Source organism: Periplaneta americana, chromosome 17 (assembly GCF_040183065.1).
Source record: "Periplaneta americana isolate PAMFEO1 chromosome 17, P.americana_PAMFEO1_priV1, whole genome shotgun sequence".
Lineage (NCBI taxonomy): Eukaryota > Metazoa > Arthropoda > Insecta > Blattodea > Blattidae > Periplaneta > Periplaneta americana.
In genome coordinates this window covers 123,553,518-123,571,494 of record NC_091133.1, presented here as the reverse complement: position 1 = coordinate 123,571,494, position 17,977 = coordinate 123,553,518, and the positions used below count along the sequence as shown (strand labels likewise).

At 37.0% G+C, this 17,977-nt stretch overlaps 1 protein-coding gene across 1 annotated transcript in view; it reads left to right on the top strand.

Annotated features, from left to right (window-relative positions):
* LOC138692563 (serine-rich adhesin for platelets-like) overlaps window positions 1–14,636 on the top strand; it is a 46,325-nt gene extending 31,689 nt beyond the window's left edge. The window contains exons 6-9 of the mRNA XM_069815538.1: window positions 2,059–2,237; window positions 6,075–6,167; window positions 10,654–11,123; window positions 13,818–14,636. Of these exons, the coding sequence (XP_069671639.1) occupies window positions 2,059–2,237; window positions 6,075–6,167; window positions 10,654–11,123; window positions 13,818–13,828 (753 nt within the window). The 3' untranslated portion in view covers window positions 13,829–14,636. The remainder of the gene's footprint in view (window positions 1–2,058; window positions 2,238–6,074; window positions 6,168–10,653; window positions 11,124–13,817) is intronic.
* The last annotated feature ends 3,341 nt before the right edge of the window (window positions 14,637–17,977 follow it).

The window sequence follows — 17,977 nt, the reverse complement described above, 5'->3', positions numbered from 1 at the left end:
GAGCATAGCATAATATTTTGTGGGTATTTGTGCCCTTATCAGATGTTGAGACGCCATTTTTAAATTTCCTGCGTTATGGATTTTTAAATCACTCGACCCCTTTTATTGTTGTTTTCGGTAAATTGAATTAAAAAAAAAAAAGTGTTTTTTTTTTTTTTTTTTTTCTTTTAAATGCTCTTTGATATGTGTGTGGAATGCATTGCATAACATTTCGTGGATATTTGTTCCTTCATCGGATGTTGAGACGCCATTTTTAAACTTCCTGCGCTATGAATTTTTAAATCACTCGGCCCCTTTTATTGTTGTTTTCGGTAAATTGAATTAAAAAAAAAATGTGTTTTTTTTTTTTTCTTTTAAATGCTCTTTGATATGTGTGTGGAATGCATTGCATAACATTTCGTGGGTATTTGTTCCCTTATCGGATGTTGAGACGCCATTTTTAAACTTCCTGCGCTATGAATTTTTAAATCACTCGGCCCCTTTTATCAGTTTACGGTAACTTCATTTTTTTGCTACATTGCCAGACAAAAAATGGATATAATTTCTGAACTACTAAAGATACATGCATGAAATTTATAACACACATTATTTAGACTATTAGAAAACTTTTCTCTGTAACAGAATTTTGTTAATAGATTTCATTTTAAAACTACGTCCGTTTGTTTGCAAGAAAGGAATTCAGAAAAGTGTTATTAAATTTTAATTGTTTATTTTACAAACGTAGGGACTAATATCAAAATTCTGTTACAGACAGTTTGTAGAGCATGCTTTTGCAAGTACATTGCAAAAAACGGGATGAATCTACCTTTAAAAATTGTTTAGATATATCGAGTTAATTAAAATCCTACATTGGGTATATTTTTTTCAAATCTGGGCCCCCAAATAATTTTTTTTTCAAAATATTTATTTTTGGTTGAGTTTCTACAGGTATGAGCTCTCTACATACAAAAAATTAATATTTTACACCAAATAGGAAAAAAGTAAAAAAAAAAACCGCCCTCTCCCCTTAAAATAACAGCTAAAATTGAAATAGCCATGACTACTGCTACTCAGTAGTAGACCTAGAGTAATTTTCTTTTTTTTTTCTTTTATAATAGTATGTTACCAGTAATGTTATACCTAGAATATGGTCCACACCTGTGGAGTAACGGTTAGTGTGTCTGGCCGCGAAACCAGGTGGCCCGGGTTCGATTCCCGGTCGGGGCAAATTACCTGGTTGAGGTTTTTTCCGGGGTTTTCCCTCAACCCAATATGAGCAAATGCTGGGTAACTTTCGTTGTTGGACCCCGGACTCATTTCACCGGCATTATCACCTTCATCTCATTCAGACGCTAAATAACCTAAGATGTTGATAAAGCATCGTAAAATAATCTACTAAAACTAAAAGGAAACTAGGCGATTGTTACCATGCGACCAAATTAAATCTTTATTCTGTGAGGGGAAATTCATGGCAATGCTAGGCAGCTCGTGGAAAGGCACACTAGGAGAGGGACAATGAGACGCAGGGGGCATTCACTGATAATGGCATAGTTCGCATTCCTTCCCCATGCAAAGTTAACTTGGTGGCATAGCTGACTTAATGCTAACAGTTAATAAGGAAATTTCACGAATTTAGTCCTGTGTCAGGTTCAGAGGAAACAATAAGTTGTCCACACCTGTGGAGTAATGGTCAGCGCGTCTGGCCGCGAAACCAGGTGGCCCGGGTTCGAATCCCGGTCGGGGCAAGTTACCTGGTTGAGGTTTTCTCCGGGGTTTTTCCTCAACCCAATACGAGCAAATGCTGGGTAGCCTTCGATGCTGGATCCCGGACTCATTTCACCGGCATTATCACCTTCATTTCATTCAGACGCTAAATAACCTAGATGTTGATACAGCGTCGTAAAATAACCCAATAAAATAAAAAAAAAAAAGTTGGGAAAACCCAAAATGCAACCTCGTGGCTCGGTAAGAATGCGGTAACTTTAAGTTTGACTCGCTGTGTATTTGCATGTAGATGCATGCATATACAAGTACAAATGTGGTATTCATTATGTGACATTTAATTTAATATTTTCACAGAAAGCTGTAAAGCCCATGACTTTCTCTGCTCTTCTCCATATACGTCATTTGAAGGAGATGCAAATGGCTGGTGTTAAGTTGCTGGAGACATGCCCTTTCTGTGGCTTTGCAGATATTCCAAAGGAAACAGACCAGTTATTCTGCTGCCTGAATGTGGAATGTATGAGGGACACATGCAGGTCAGTATCTTTTACATGTTATTATGTGACGTTTAGGTGTAGCATTGTAGTTCTTCTTCCTCACTAAGGACTTAGACAAGTACGTACACCACTGTGGATTAACTGTTAACACAGTGGTCGGCATTTTTAACCTTCAGCCGTTCTACATTGATCGCAAACCCACCTAGCTCATTCTCCTCGTCTGCTATAATGGGCAAAATGTTGAAGTTACATTTTAGTACCGGCTGCAAAAGGGTATCTGTCGGATACAGGGGGGAGAGCCATTAATCCTTCCCATTTAAGGTCTTAAGGAACCACCCTGGACAAATACCTAATGTCCCATCCCTACCTTCCCGTGGTGCAGCTGTTAGTAAGCATAATTTTACAAGCTGAACTAAAGGGAGGGACTACTCATCAATTAGCACTGGTCAGCTTGATGAGTTAATGACTGAATTTGGTATAATTTTCCTCTATTCAATACCTAATTCCCTCTTTACCCTTTCCTATCCAGCCCTCTGACTGAACTCTTACTTTCTTCGACCCCGACAGTATTAGAGCATTCGAGGCCTAGGAGTTCATTTCCCTTTCCTTCCTCCTCTTTCTACTTTTCTGTTCCTAGTGCTGACCTGCTATGGCACTAAAATCGTCCTCCAGTGGCTTAAGGAGGGAAAGCTGGTGATCAACAAGATCTCCCAGCTAGGTCCAGTGGACTCGTCGACCAACAGCAGGTGTGGTCCTCCAGACACTCTGGGGGTTGTGTGTGAATGAAGTAGCCACCAAAACGTTAAAATATGGTGTTCACTTAAATCGGCTACAACTTGCCATTTTCACATGATAATATCTTTGAAAAATATTGGAGTGCGAGAGGTCAAATGACTTTATTGTCAAACGGCTGGCATTAGAAAACAACAACATTAACATTTTAGTACCTCACGATATGTTGCTTCCACTATAGACGTCAACTAACCCTGCCAGTACAGGTAAACTAGAGGGTGGGGGTTAAGGGGTCATGTTCTACAAGTACGAAATGCACTACATTTGCCTACCGCTGGGTTAGCATGTCCACCCATGAAACAAACACGCTAGGTTCAAATTCTGGTTGGGACAGTTACCTGGTTGAGGTCTTTTCCAAGCTTTTCCTCCTCAATCACATACAGCAGAATTGCTGAGTAATTTTCAGCATTGGACCTCAGACTAATTTTACCTTAATTTCAACTTCATCTATCACAGTCAGTAGTTTTAGGTCGACCAGGAGATCCAGCAGACGTGGTGTCGTGATTCAGATGTCATTATCTGAGAGCTGCATAGATCCCAGTGAGGTGGAGGGGCTTTTACAGTGGACCATGGCAGACTAGGGAGCGCCAGATCTGTAGCTCCCTCAGACAGATGGCATCATGGCGAATTATGATATCTATGGTGCTGCGATCTTCAGGTCAATATAAGATGCAGCAGGACGTAGTACGTGATTTGCGTACCCCAAGCAGTGAATCACGTACTTACAGGAATGTGGTCCTAAGGACTTCAACAATCATCCCACAATAAGTCTCAGGCTATGGTGCAAGCTTTGGGCCCTCCTCTGGAAAGGTGGGGTGGGGGAGAAAGGGCGTAGACTCTCTACCCAAGTCATTGTAACTATGCACTTGACAGTTGTCAACCCTTCGCATGAAAATATGCTTCCACCTATTTAAGGAGATAAAGAATTGCTTGTCTTGACAGTGTTAAATTATGTCTTACATAAGGAAGATTTTCTTGAAAACTGCTGAAGCTAGACAGCTGATGTTTTTGCAGTTCATGTACAAGTAACTTGACTTTATGGTGAAACAGTAGTTTTTCTTTTGTTTATTTCCTTACTTAGAAATGATTTTTTCCTCATTCGTATATTTTATCAATGCTTTTCAGTACATTACCATCTGTAACAATATATATATATATATAAACAAAAAAAAATCTGAATACATGTAAACATCCAGATAAACAGTTGCTAAAAGTTTCTGCTTTCTAGATTAAATATAAGCTAAGAAAGATTTTCTTTAGTATGGTAAAACTAAACTTAAGAAAAATGAACGTTAAAATGAACCTTCTATACATACAAATTTGTCTTCTCTTCAGAAAGACGAAGAATTAATAACATAGATATCATTTAAGTGTAACGATCTTTTTAAAGAAGATAAATCAAAGAATAAATTTTAAAAAATCCGTCAAAACATTAATTTATGGAAAATGAACATTAAAATTGAAACCTATTTACCCTTTCTCTAGAGGCAAAATCAAATAAATTGGAAAGATGAATAAACATTTTCACCATATATCCAACATCATTCCCTCTTAGGATGTTCTCAATACCCCTTCCCTCTACAGCTTGATATCTGGAGGAGAATGGGTAGAATGGAGAAAAATTTTCTCTGGCGCTGGGACTCGAACCAAGGTTTTCAGCTGTACATGCTGACACTTTATTCACTAAGCCACACCGGATTCTAATTCCGATGCCAGATTGAATCCTGAATTCCATAATTCATGATGGAGCCTTGTTCCTTCGGACCCCATCCACCTAGTCACTCATAATGAGTGCACCTCTGTAACTTACATAGTGTTGGACATTGTGGCACTGTCACATATTCTGTGACACAGTACATGAGGGTAGGGCACCAAAGGGAAACAGAAAGGTAGAACTTAAACTGAGAAGGATTCAATCTGGCATCGGAACTAGAATCTGATATGGCTTAATGGATAAAGCGTCAGCAGTAGAACTGAAAACCCAGGTTCGAGTCAGGGTGCTGGAGAGAATTTTTCTCTGTTCTACCCATTCTTCATCATATTCATATTATGGTAATGCAGAATTTCTGCACGGAAATATCATATTATACTTTGGTACATCATTTTGATTTGATATATGAATGTATCATAAAACATCCAGAAAAACCCCCAATACTCTATGTCCCTGGTTAAGTGCTCCTTCAGTTCTTGAAATGAGGCAATGAAGGGCAGTCTCTGTGGATTTACCAGGTTGAAAGAAATATTGTCTGTGGTGAAGTGGTTACTCTTTCAGATCACTTCTTCTGATATGTCCATCAACCAATTTTTTTTGTGTGTTTTTAACATAAATAAAAGATAAGGTTGATCAGTCGATTGGGCAAGATCTCTTTTCCCTACGTTTGGTATAAACACGACCCTTACATTTCTCCATCTCGGAATATATCCAATCGCAATACAGGATGCTTATAATTTAAAGCTATCATCATTTCAGACAAAAATATTAATAACATCATGTACATTTATTGCCATATTAAAATACAAATGGAGAAAATCCAATGTTCATAGTATTTCATTAATTAATTAGTATTCATTTGTTTTTACTTAATTACTTACAAATGGCTTTTAAGGAACCCAAAGATTCATTGCTGCCCTCACATAAGCCCGCCATCGGTCCCTATCCTGTGCAAGATTAATCCAGTCTCTATCATCATATCCCACCTCCCTCAAATCCATTTTAATATTACCCTCCCATCTACGTTTCGGCCTCCCTAACGGTCTTTTTCCCTCCGGTCTCCCAACTAACACTCTATATGCATTTCTGGATTCGCCCATACGTGCTACATGCCCTGCCCATCTCAAACGTCTGGATTTTAAGTTCCTAATTATGTCAGGTGAAGAATACAATGCGTGCAGTTCTGTGTTGTGTAACTTTCTCCATTCTCCTGTAACTTCATCCCGCTTAGCCCCAAATATTTTCCTAAGCACCTTATTCTCAAACACCCTTAACCTATGTTCCTCTCTCAGAGTGAGAGTCCAAGTTTCACAACCATACAGAAGAACCGGTAATATAACTTTACTTACTTACGTATTTATTAATTTTTTCAGGAAATGCAAGGGACCAAGTCACCTTCCTACACCATGTGGACTCCCTCAGAAGCCACAATTGGAAATGCCACAACCGCAGCCTGAGGTTGTGAGGTATGTAACATTGGTTTCAGAAATAATAATAGAAAAATTGTGATACCGGTATTTTGCATGTCATATGTAGCACCTACAGTTTATCATTTCTTTTGTGTATACGAAGTGACGCAGGACCTCTGGACCAAACTCTGAGGGGTGATAGATCTCGCATGGAGGACTATTTTTATCATGAGACATCTCATTTTCTGCGACACTTCATTTAGGAGTTAACAAGTTCTTAGGTTATGACATGATGAATTAATTTACTTCCATACAATTTACAGTAGGTGTTAATGTAACATGCCATGAAGGCACTTGGGGGGCATGGAGGTAGAGCCCCATGCTTTCCATGACCTCGGCACTAGAATGAGGTGGTGTGGTCGGCACCACGCTCTGACCGTCTTTTACCCCCGGGAAAGACCCGGTACTCAATTTTATAGGAGGCTGAGTGAACCTCAGGGCGGTTCTGAAAGTTTGGCAACGAGAAAAAATCCTGTTATCACCTGGGATCGAACCCCGGACCTTCCAGTCCGTAGCCAGCTGCTCTACCAACTGAGCTACCCGGCTGCCAGGTGTTAATGTACAGTACACAATTCTATATACTGCTTACAGCAGTGTTCGAAGTGTCCACCCTAAACTGCATTGCATTCATCACATAATCGTAACATTGACCATCAAACTCTCTCAACATGTGGGGTCTCTGATGAAATTAATTGGTCAAAAGCAGTGTATATGTGAAATTGGGAGAGGAGTATGACAAAAATGCTTTATATCATCTACCCTGTTCAACAGCTACTTGGAGGATTTAATGAAGAACTGTTTTCAGAACATGGGAGGAGTGATAGTAGGAGGAAGAAGAATAAAGCATATAAGATTTGCTGATGATATGGCGATAATAGCAGAAGAGGAGATGATATTAAGGGATATGTATTGGAGCTAAATGACAGCTGTGAGCAGTACGGGATAAAGATAAATGCAGACAAGACGAATACCATGGTCATAGGAAGAAAAATAAAGGCGATAAACTTGCGAATTCTAAATGAAGCAGTAGAGCAAGTGGACAGCAAAAAATCCATTAATAAGACTAACATTAGAAGAACAGGCACTAATTCAAAATGAAAAAATTTTCAGGCTACCAGCAATAAAATGGAATAAAAGGCAACTACAACAAACTAGATTGAAAACACAAGAAAATTAGATCCCTAATACTTAAATTTGAAGGTCGTATTTGCTTAATGTGGGTGCGAGGCCACACAGGTACTGAAGGAAACGAAAGAGCGGATACATTAGCGAAGCAAGCAGCCTCAACCAACTCAGAATATAAATATTCCACCTGTCCTATTTCGTACATTAAGCAGAAGATCAAGCACACAACTACACTCAAGTGGAATACATACTGGATCTCTAGTGTTAAAGGCTCTGTGACCAAGAAATTATTCTTTCCCAATGTACAAGACAGACTATGTTGCAGTCAGTTCTCAACCGACTTCTTTTACGCCCAATTTATGACCGGCCATGGAAAATTCGGTTCCTACTTTGAAAGATTTAGGATCAAAAGTGCAGAAGAATCTCTGTGCATATGCAAAGAGAATCAGACTGTTGAACATTTGATTTTTCACTGTCCAGTGTTCGAAAGGAAAAGACACTATTTAAGATATCATATCTCGGATTGCAATTTAAATTACTCCACACCCCTTTACCATTTTCTTAGAAAAAAATGTTGTTACAAACAATTCACAGAGTTTATACACCACATCCACGCAAGACTGTAGCTGTTAATTGTATATAAATTAATGATGTTATAAAATCCTAATGCACTATGTAAAACAAGGTGTCTATCTTTGGGACATAATAATAGTAATAACAACAATAACTATGTTTGTATTATAGTTTTTACTATTGTTGAGTATTTGATGACAGGTATATAGTTTGTAACCATAAGTAATTTTGTTTTTATTTTTTTCTTTTTACTATCGCAAACCAACTATATAATAGGTGTTTTATTTGTAACTACGCCAATTCTGTGCATTATCTCATTAATATTGCTTAAAATTATGTATAAAATCACAAATTAATGTAATAATCTTGCAATTTCTCTACACCTTCGATTATAATTTCTAATTGTATTTCATTTTGTTTTAACTGAAAGTAATTATTGCATAACGTATTTAGTATTGTTTACTGTCTCTTAATTAGTGTATTTATATTGAAACTATGATTCACACCTACTATTAATTCTTTAAAATTGTGTATTATCACTACATAATGTATTTCACATGTAACAAACTACAACCCTAATATACCAAAGGTAAAATAGGGTTTCAATATTTGGATTACAACAAACACAAGAAAACCCGATCAGGTAATGAGGTCTAGCAGGAAATGAATCCATGCCCAAGCACAACTCTGATCAGTAGACAAATGCGCTGCTGTCTAAGCTATGCTGGTGGCTCTCTATATACTGTTAGTTTCAGTTAATGAAAGGATAGGTTGGTGGTTTCTGTTTATTCTGTTTTGTCTTGTTTGTTAGCATGTTTGATTTTTCACTCTTGTTCCCATAATGTACCGTACTTTAATCTGCTGTGAAATTGAATATTGTACATAGATGTTTCATATCCATGGTTGAAGAATTAAAACAGAAAATCGATATCCCGAATTTAAAAGAAAACTTACAAATTAAACCAAACCCTTTAACTCTATTAAATATAGAATATAATCTAAATTTAACAGAAGAAATACTGAAATCAGAAGTAAACACTGAAATAATGGAACAGTTGTCTTTAGAGACAATTAATATTAGGTACCCTCCACAAAACTGGCTTCATTTATACACCGACGGATCCTTGATCTCCAGGGAACAAGGTGCCGGTGCAGGTGTTACGTGCTGTCTCTTCTCACTTTATAGATCTCTTGGATATGGAACAACAAGTTTTGATGGAGAAATCATTGCAATAAGTGAAAGTCTCAGGAATCTTCTAAGCCACATCAATAAATTTAAGAATGCAGTTATATTGTCAGACTCCAAAGCAGCTATTCTATCAATAGTCTCTAAACACACACCTTCATCTCAAACAGCAGAAATAACAAAAACGCTCTCTCAATTAATATCACTCAATAAAAGAATTGTATTCCAATGGATACCATCCCATTGTGGAATCCTGGGAAACGAGAATGCGGATGCTTTAGCAAAGAAGGGCAGCACTGCTACTTACAGACCTGTTACTAAATCTACGTATTACTCTGTGAAGAGATTTATTAAATCTACATACTTAGACTTCAACAAACAAAATTTGCTAACACAATCTCAAGGGAAAAAGTGGAACTCATTGCATCATAATCCACAGTTAATTCCCGATTTACCACGAAAATCGTCTGTAGCTGCATTTAGATTGGCAACAGGCCATGATTGTTTGGCCAAACACCTGCATAGAATAGGAATATATCAGTCCCCTAACTGCCCATTGTGCAACTCAAACCAAAAAATGGATTCGGAACACCTCAAAATCTGTGCTTCAATGGCTGACCATGATAATATCTTTGAAAAATATTGGAGTGCAAGAGGTGAAATGACTTTTGTGCGAGATCGTGCGTATTTGCTTGTTTTCCGCACAGAACCAATACGCGGTAAGTGTGAAATACCACATTCAGTATTCCCAACGTAACACACATAACAATTTCCCTCTTCTTACTGCTTAAGCGCGACATTCATTTTACTGCTTTAGGCTTTTAACATATTATTTTTAGAGACGTTTAACATAGTAATAATTATAAATTGGAAACTTACCACTGCAATTTCACCTAAATTGCAATGTTAATTATTTTTTTTAAATATTTGCAAAAATTAAGTAAAGTCTACTACTCCACGAAACTTATTGCATTCCTGATACAAGTAACATTAAGGAAGCCGTGAAAAAATCAACAAGATTCCAGATGCGGATGTTATTACTGCAATATGTTATATAAATAATATTGTTAAAATATTAAAATGAAAAATAAATCATTACATAACCTTACCATTTGTTTTAAGTTCGCATTTATAGACTGGGGGGGGGGGAAAGACAGACGTATATCACGGCCTGCTAGAGTATAGTAAACACAGAAAACATTTTATAGCAACAATGTTGAAGAAAGATATTTTGGTTTTCCGAAGTTGCCGTCATTAAACAGAAACCAAGATGGAGATTTCATTGCAACTAATTAGAAATTCGTCTTTCAGGTATGTAATAAACGATCTTTGCACAAAATAATGTACGATACACGAGCGGTATGTTTGTTTTCATGTTCTCGGAAATTAAAAAAGCTCAACTACGTTTCGCTTTTTCAATCTTTCCTCGAACATGAAAACGTCAACATACCGCTCTTGTAACTTGTATTACTATATTGTCATACGCTTGGCATTAGAAAACAACAACATGGATGTATGGGAGACAGATGGTGAAGATGACTGCCTTACTGAAAAATATTATGTTTATGTAGAAGTGTTTTTGTTTTCTTTTCCTCTCAGGTATAACCCATCTACAATCGAGAACCAATCCACAGAAGTGCAACGAGTACGCAGAACACGGAGTCCAAATTTTGAAAATCAACGCTTGTATTATCCTCCAGTAGAGCAGTCGCTGCAATCCGACATTCCACCATTACTGTCTCTAAGACCATTTGGAGAACCTCCACAGAACTTCACACCTCCTCCACAGAACTTCACACCTCTTCCACAGAGGTTCACACCTCCTCCACAGAACTTCACACCTCTTCCACAGAGGTTCACACCTCCTCCACAGAACTTCACACCTCAGCCTATGGGGTTTTATCCACCTGAAGAGCACCAGTTTCAGCAGCAGTATCAGCAACCTCAGCAGTATTACCCACCGGAGCAGTATTGCTCATCACAACAGTATCAGCAACCTCAGCAGTATTACCCACCGCAGTATCAGCCATTGGTGCAGCAGTATCAACCACCAGTTTGGACCAGTCATGGTATGTAATATTACCATTCCTTCAGTGTGTGTGTATGTGCGTGTGTAGTTTAAAATTTTGGTCATTTTTTCACAAAAAAGAATGAATCAGCTTTTCTCTTATTTGTATGTTTAGCAAGTTTCATTGCTCAGCAGCACTTGGTAGCACAAAAATTACGTTATGTTTAAATGGCTATACTTTTGAATTTGAATTCGAATTCTATAAAAAGTGTTACAAGCTGTTTTATTGCATTTTTTCAGCAAATTTTGTTATATTCAAAATGTAAAGGCTCTTAAAATTTTTGTTGCTAGGAACATGAAAATTTTACTGCACTTTTTATATACTATGGTTAACAAAACACAGTAGCATTTTTGATAAACTAAATACTTTCGAAATTAAAAATAAAACATATTCAGTTGAAGAATGTGTTCCAGATCTTCACCTTGATTATTATACCACAGACAAGTAGGATTATCAGAAATGTGAAATCGGTGTAGGTACAATTGAGTGACAATGTGACCTGTTCTGGCTCTTGTTAAAAATGTTTGAACATGCCTGGGCAAGTTTTTGTACATTTCCAGGTCATTTGGTTTCTTTTGTAGACTGTAAAATTTTTCCTTTGTCAGAAGAGAGCCAATTGTTGATCCATAGGTTTGTAAAATGAGACTTTACTGAAGCAAAAGCATTGGATAGAGATATCACTTGCAAATATGTTGCCTGTTTTGCAATATTATCGACTTTCTCGTTTCCAGGTATACCACAATGACTAGGTATCCATTGAAATGTTATTTCCTTTTGGAGTTCTTTCAGTTTAAAGACACCCCACCTCTGGCTACTAGCAACAGGCATCTATAATGAACACCGATCAAAATACCCCTCATTTCTTGTGAAAAACAACAACTGAATAGACTACAGTGGACTTTATGTTGTCAGCAAACAGCTGGATACATTACGAAGATTGATAGATATTTAGTTGACACTAAATTTTCAAATTACGGTGCATATATTTAAAAATGTTCCTCTCCATTTATAGATGTAAATTTAAAGTTCTGTATACTTCTTTTCTAACCATATCAGACATGTTGTAAAGAAAGTAATGTATGAAAGTATTTGTCTCCAAATTTTCCATGTTTTTTTGTGAGAAATAGCATTTATAGAATAGCAAATTTTGAATTGTCTTTAAAAGTAAGCTAAAACCTAGTTATAACAAGAATTCAGGTTAAGTTAGGGGAAATTTTTTTACAATTTGTAATCATGGGACTTCAATGATATTGTACCGTATGTAGAGTTTCGTGTGTGTAGAAAATATTGCAAGCTGTTGACAGTCATTTTAATGAATCATTGTAATTTTTCGGGTAAAATCGGACATGCCATGAATGTGTAAGAAGGAGGTTGAGCCTAATCAGTACTTTAAATATACAGTAGGTCTACTAATAAGCTACCTAGTATAAATGAATTCAGAACACATCTGTAAGTTATATGCAGGAGATATAATATCACAATTGCTGCTTCTGTGTAGCTCTCATCATTGCCAGACCTGCCGCCACACATGAAAACCGCTACTGTATCACAAATTGATTATAATAGTACATGAATATGTGGCTTAAATATATTTCACATGTATTTTAGATGTTCTACTTTACCCCTTGAAGTATTTGAAACCTGATTTAGTGTTTCATTATCATTACACGTGTCCACCTTTTCCGCCACTAGTGAGGTAAAGTCGGACATGCTTCTAGGTGGAGAAAAGGGCACTTCTATTGTTGCAATAATGTTTGCTGTGAAGAAAAAATGTTATGTTTTATTTAACCACGCTCACAACTGCAGAGATTATATCAGCGTCGCCGGATGTGCCGGAATTTTGTCCCGCAGGAGTTCTTTTACATGCCCGTATATCTACTGACATGAGCCTGTCGCATTTAAGCACACTTAAATGCCATCGACCTGGCACTGTGAAGAACCATTAAATAAAAGGATATAGGATGATGTATATGAAAACTTATACTTCTGTACCCAGAAATACACAGTATTTTTAATGAAAAAAAAAAAAACTCATAAAATGTCCGACTTTACCCCACTTTACGGTATATATCACTTATTCAAGGCACATGGACACAAATTGATTTTATGTCCATTCAGTGCTTTGAAAAATAATGTTGAACAGTGTTGTTGTTTTCTAATGCCAGGCGTTTGACAATAAAGTCATTTGACCCCTTGCACTCCAATATTTTTCACAGATATCATGGTCAGCCACTGAAGCACAGATTTTGAGGTGAACATTGTTGTTGTTGTTTTCTAATGCCAGGCGTTTGACAATAAAGTCATTTGACCCCTTGCACTCCAATATTTTTCACAGAGATCATGGTCAGCCACTGAAGCACAGATTTTGAGGTGTTCCGAATCCATTTCTTGGTTTGAGTTGCACAATGGGCAAATGTTGAACATTGTTGTTGTTGTTTTCTAATGCCAGGCGTTTGACAATAAAGTCATTTGACCTCTTGCACTCCAATATTTTTCAAAGACATTATCATGGTCAGCCACTGAAGCACAGATTTTGAGGTGTTCCGAATCCATTTCTTGGTTTGAGTTGCACAATGGGTAGTTAGGGGACTGATATATTCCAAATGTTGAACATTGTAAATGTCACGTCCCTAACACATACCATGGAATTCCCCTACGATAAAACATTGAAACAAATTAAATTTAATCTTGCAGGTTATCGTTGATGGAGAGGAGTTGCAGTAATGAAGAAAATTTTGTTCCATTTATTGAAGACAGTTGCAGTCCATAATGCAAGATTATTACACCCTTCAGGGAAGTTAATTTTTTTTTTTTTTCAGTTATGTGATGAGATGATTAATATACCATTCCAGTGATTTCGGAATGTTTCTTTAATTAGATGAAACAAGCACCTAAGGACACGAAGTTTGAAACTGGTTATTTTATATACCAGCAACCTGTTTATATTCTCTTCTGCCCTTCCTGAAGAGGGCGCAGATACTGTCTTCATATTTCTGTTTCTTTGCTAGTCCGTATTCAGAACTGAACAAGCACATTCTCTGGGGAATAGATTGGGGAAAAATCTCAGAAATGGAAATTAATTTTGTTATGGGTACGTTCATGAAAGAGTCAACTCGAATTTTCAGTTGTAACATATAGATCTTAAACTATGTAGTAAAATGTTATTTGATGAATTCAGGACTGTTTATTCTTGTTCGTTTTTTATATGTTTATAAATAATTACGAATTTTCTATTCTTAAATCCCAGAAATTATATGCGTTCATTGTGATAAACATTTTGGTTTCTATACTGACTTTATTGGGATTACAACTGAGTTGCAGTACATGGAATGGATGTTAAAAAATATATAGAATGCATTATTCACAGTCATTACACCAGTTCATATTGATTTAAGTACTAATTTTGAAGACCTGTTTGCTTTGGACGCAATAGGAAGCATTGAATTCTATTGCATTTTAAGTTTTATGTAAGAGAAACTGTAAGTTATTAAAGTATGGAAAATATACAGGTTGAACCGTAAGTAATGTCATTAATTTCAAATGGTTGTCCTTTGAGATATTTAAATAAAAAATTCTAGTACAATTTTGCTCGTTTTTGCTTCCTTTTTGAGAAAAAAATTATGTTATATGAAACATTCCATAGTGTATTTTGGGAAAGCTACTGAATTAATTCCCAATATGCCCAGTAAATTACAGACAGTAGTGAATTTAAATACTATTATAGTCACAATCATGCCATAGTATGAAAGAAAAATTTCACAACCTCGAGCGGGAATCGAACCTGCGACTTCCTGTTCTCCGGTCAGGCGCTCTAGAGCCCGGACGAGAAGTTATGGCACCGGCGCAAGGGACGCATTTTAGTTCGTTTGGTTGGACTCGCCCTCACACTAAACTGGAGGGGTGTTGGGTTAGTTGGTTACTAGCATTCCGAGTGTTCAGATCGTTATTGCTAATACTGAAAACATTGTTCTTCTGACCGCCCTCATTATGGCATTGTCTAAGGTGTGAAATCATAGAGTAGTTCATAGTCAAGGACATGAAATAGCATACAATGTATGGAAATTCATGTCAGAAGAGATTGTAAACGGAATACCAATTCCATTGAAAAGCGTGTGTGCAAGAGTACTGGCTGCCACTGGTATTTCAAAGCGAACCTTAGCAGAATCAGGAAAGAAGGGGAAAATATTGAGGCAGGAACAGCAGATTCTTTCTCCAGTCCGGAAAAATCACAGCCGAAGAAGAAGATTGTTGCAGCTGTAGACAGGTTTGATGAGAAAGTCATAAAAAGATTCCTTTATAATTTCTCCGCTACCCATAAACAGAGGCCGACTCTGCAATCGCTTCTTCCAAGAATGGATATCAGTGTATGATTATGTGAATAAAGTAGAGAACAATTACATTGAAAGTGAGCACGCGATGGACAGTATTTTGGAGAACATTTCCATAAACTTAGGGACATCTGATTCCAGCACAAATCAGTCGTCTGATTCGGACGGAGAATAAGAATATAAAGATGGAATAGCGGGCGTAATTTCATTAGGTACCTTGGGCCTCTTGAGTAGGAAAGTGATGATACTAAGATAAGACGAATGTTTTTGGAAAGAGATGAAACGCTTATGCTTGCCGCGCTGAGCTTGAGAACCGTAACCCAAACAACCCCCACTCCTCTACCCTGCTAACCGGCAATTTAAAACTTGGCGCAGGTTGGTGCCATAACATCTCGTCTCAGCTCTACCACTGAGCTATCGAGTTCGTCTCATGCCAAAGGCTTGGAATTATCCCTTCATACTGGCGACTCTGTTATAGAGTACTGTCCATAGTGTCTGATCTAGTCAGCACTGCTTATGGGTTGAAAGAAACTTTACAAATGTAATCTTCATTTTAAATACTATTATAGTCACAATCATGCCATGGTATGAAAGAAAAATTTCACAACCCCGAGCGGGAATCGAACCTGCGACTTCCTGTTCTCCGGTCAGGCGCTCTACCACTGAGCTATCTTCATGAAGATTACATTTGTAAAGTTTCTTTAAATCCATAAGCAATGCTGACTAGATCAGACGCTATGGACAGTACTCTATAACAGAGTCGCCAGTATGAAGGGATAATTCCAAGCCTTTGGAGTGAGACGAACTCGATAGCTCAGTGGTAGAACGCCTGACCGGAGAACAGGAAGTCGCAGGTTCGATTCCCGCTCGAGGTTGTGAAATTTTTCTTTCATACTATGGCATGATTGTGACTATAAAATTTTTTAAATTCATTAATATGTCACATCAACGGACGTGTATACGTCACCAAACATCGTAAGATGAAGATTCCATTTGTAAAGACAGTAGTGTCTTATGATAATAAATGATTGAAATAATTTTAGTTTTTTCCTTTAAATTCGCAGAAATTTGATCTGAACAAATATAACTTTTCGTTCTGAAAAGGAATTTTGAAATGTTACATTTGTTCGGATCAAATATCTGCACATTTAAAAGACAAAACAGGCGTCTCACAGCAGCAATGGCCAAGAAAATCGAGTTTTTTTCGGAGGGGTACATTGCGACCCTTTCCAAAGCCAAGTACAGTTCAGTGAAAATAAAAGAAGCCTGCAAAAAACGTGGTTTCATTATGTCAAAGAAAGGCATTTTCTATGTACCGGTACCTAATAAGACTGACAAAGCTTGGATAGGATTAATTCCAGAGGAGAAAAAAACAAGCAAATCCACTCCCCCCCCCCCACACACACACACACACACACACAAACTGCACCCCACGAAATGAGACAATTAATTACTGTAAGTTAAGTGAACAATTTCATTTAATTGATTTATATAATTCCATCGCACACTGTAAATTGTAAGCGAGGATTTAGTTACATGAATCTTGTAAAAACCTGGGATTAGAAATCGCCTTTCAGTAAAAACAGTTAGCACTGTGCTAACAATAAATATTGAAGGGCTTACTAGTAAAGAATTTCAATATTTAGAGTACCCATAAAATAAGTATTTCAATGTGATGTAAATTCAGCAGTAATTGTTTCTAAACATACCTACGTATAATGATTTACTTGCCTACTATAAGTATATCTAGAGTGTGATAAGATGGATTAAAAGTAATAAAACTCCAAGAAGCAAATTACATAACTTCTTGTTTCTGCAAACTTCATTAATTTTATCTTTCTGCACAATTATTTATAACATTGCACAAGCACTTCGCAATTAGCACGAATATAATTTTTAGTTTGTGCATTTTTGCAACAATTGAAGCGTCGGCTGGAACAACGTTGTAAGTTACAACATTTTCATTCGGCGTGTTTCCGTGTAATAATGCTGTATGTCATGTTACTTTGCTATACTCTTTGGCTTGCAACTGTCCATCAATGCAGTACGTGAAATTTGTCCACTCAAAAGTTTGCTATCCTATAAGAACAACGTTGTATGTGTACACATTTTTGCAGCTCCTGCAAATTTTACTAAATGTAACTTATAACGTTGTTCCAGCCGACGCTTCAATTATTTTTTTTTCTAGCTTAATTCTGCTTTGAATGGACCTGTCTGTACTCCGGCATATAGCCATTTGCTGCCCAACAATAGATTTTGTTAGGTAAAGGCATGGGGCCGGTCTGCATAGGAATGTCTTGTACTCTGTACCAATGAATCTACTCGTGTTGAACTGGTCATATGCATGCCATGAATTTTTTATTGAAAATTGTGTTATTTTAAGTATGATTTCTGTAAAACGATGGCTTGGTAAAGAATGTGATTGAATGCAAAATTTCTCATTTAGTTTTTTCTGGATAAGGAAACTATAATTGTACGTTTCAAGGGTTGCTGTTTGATAAACTTTAAATAGCTGATTAAATAAAC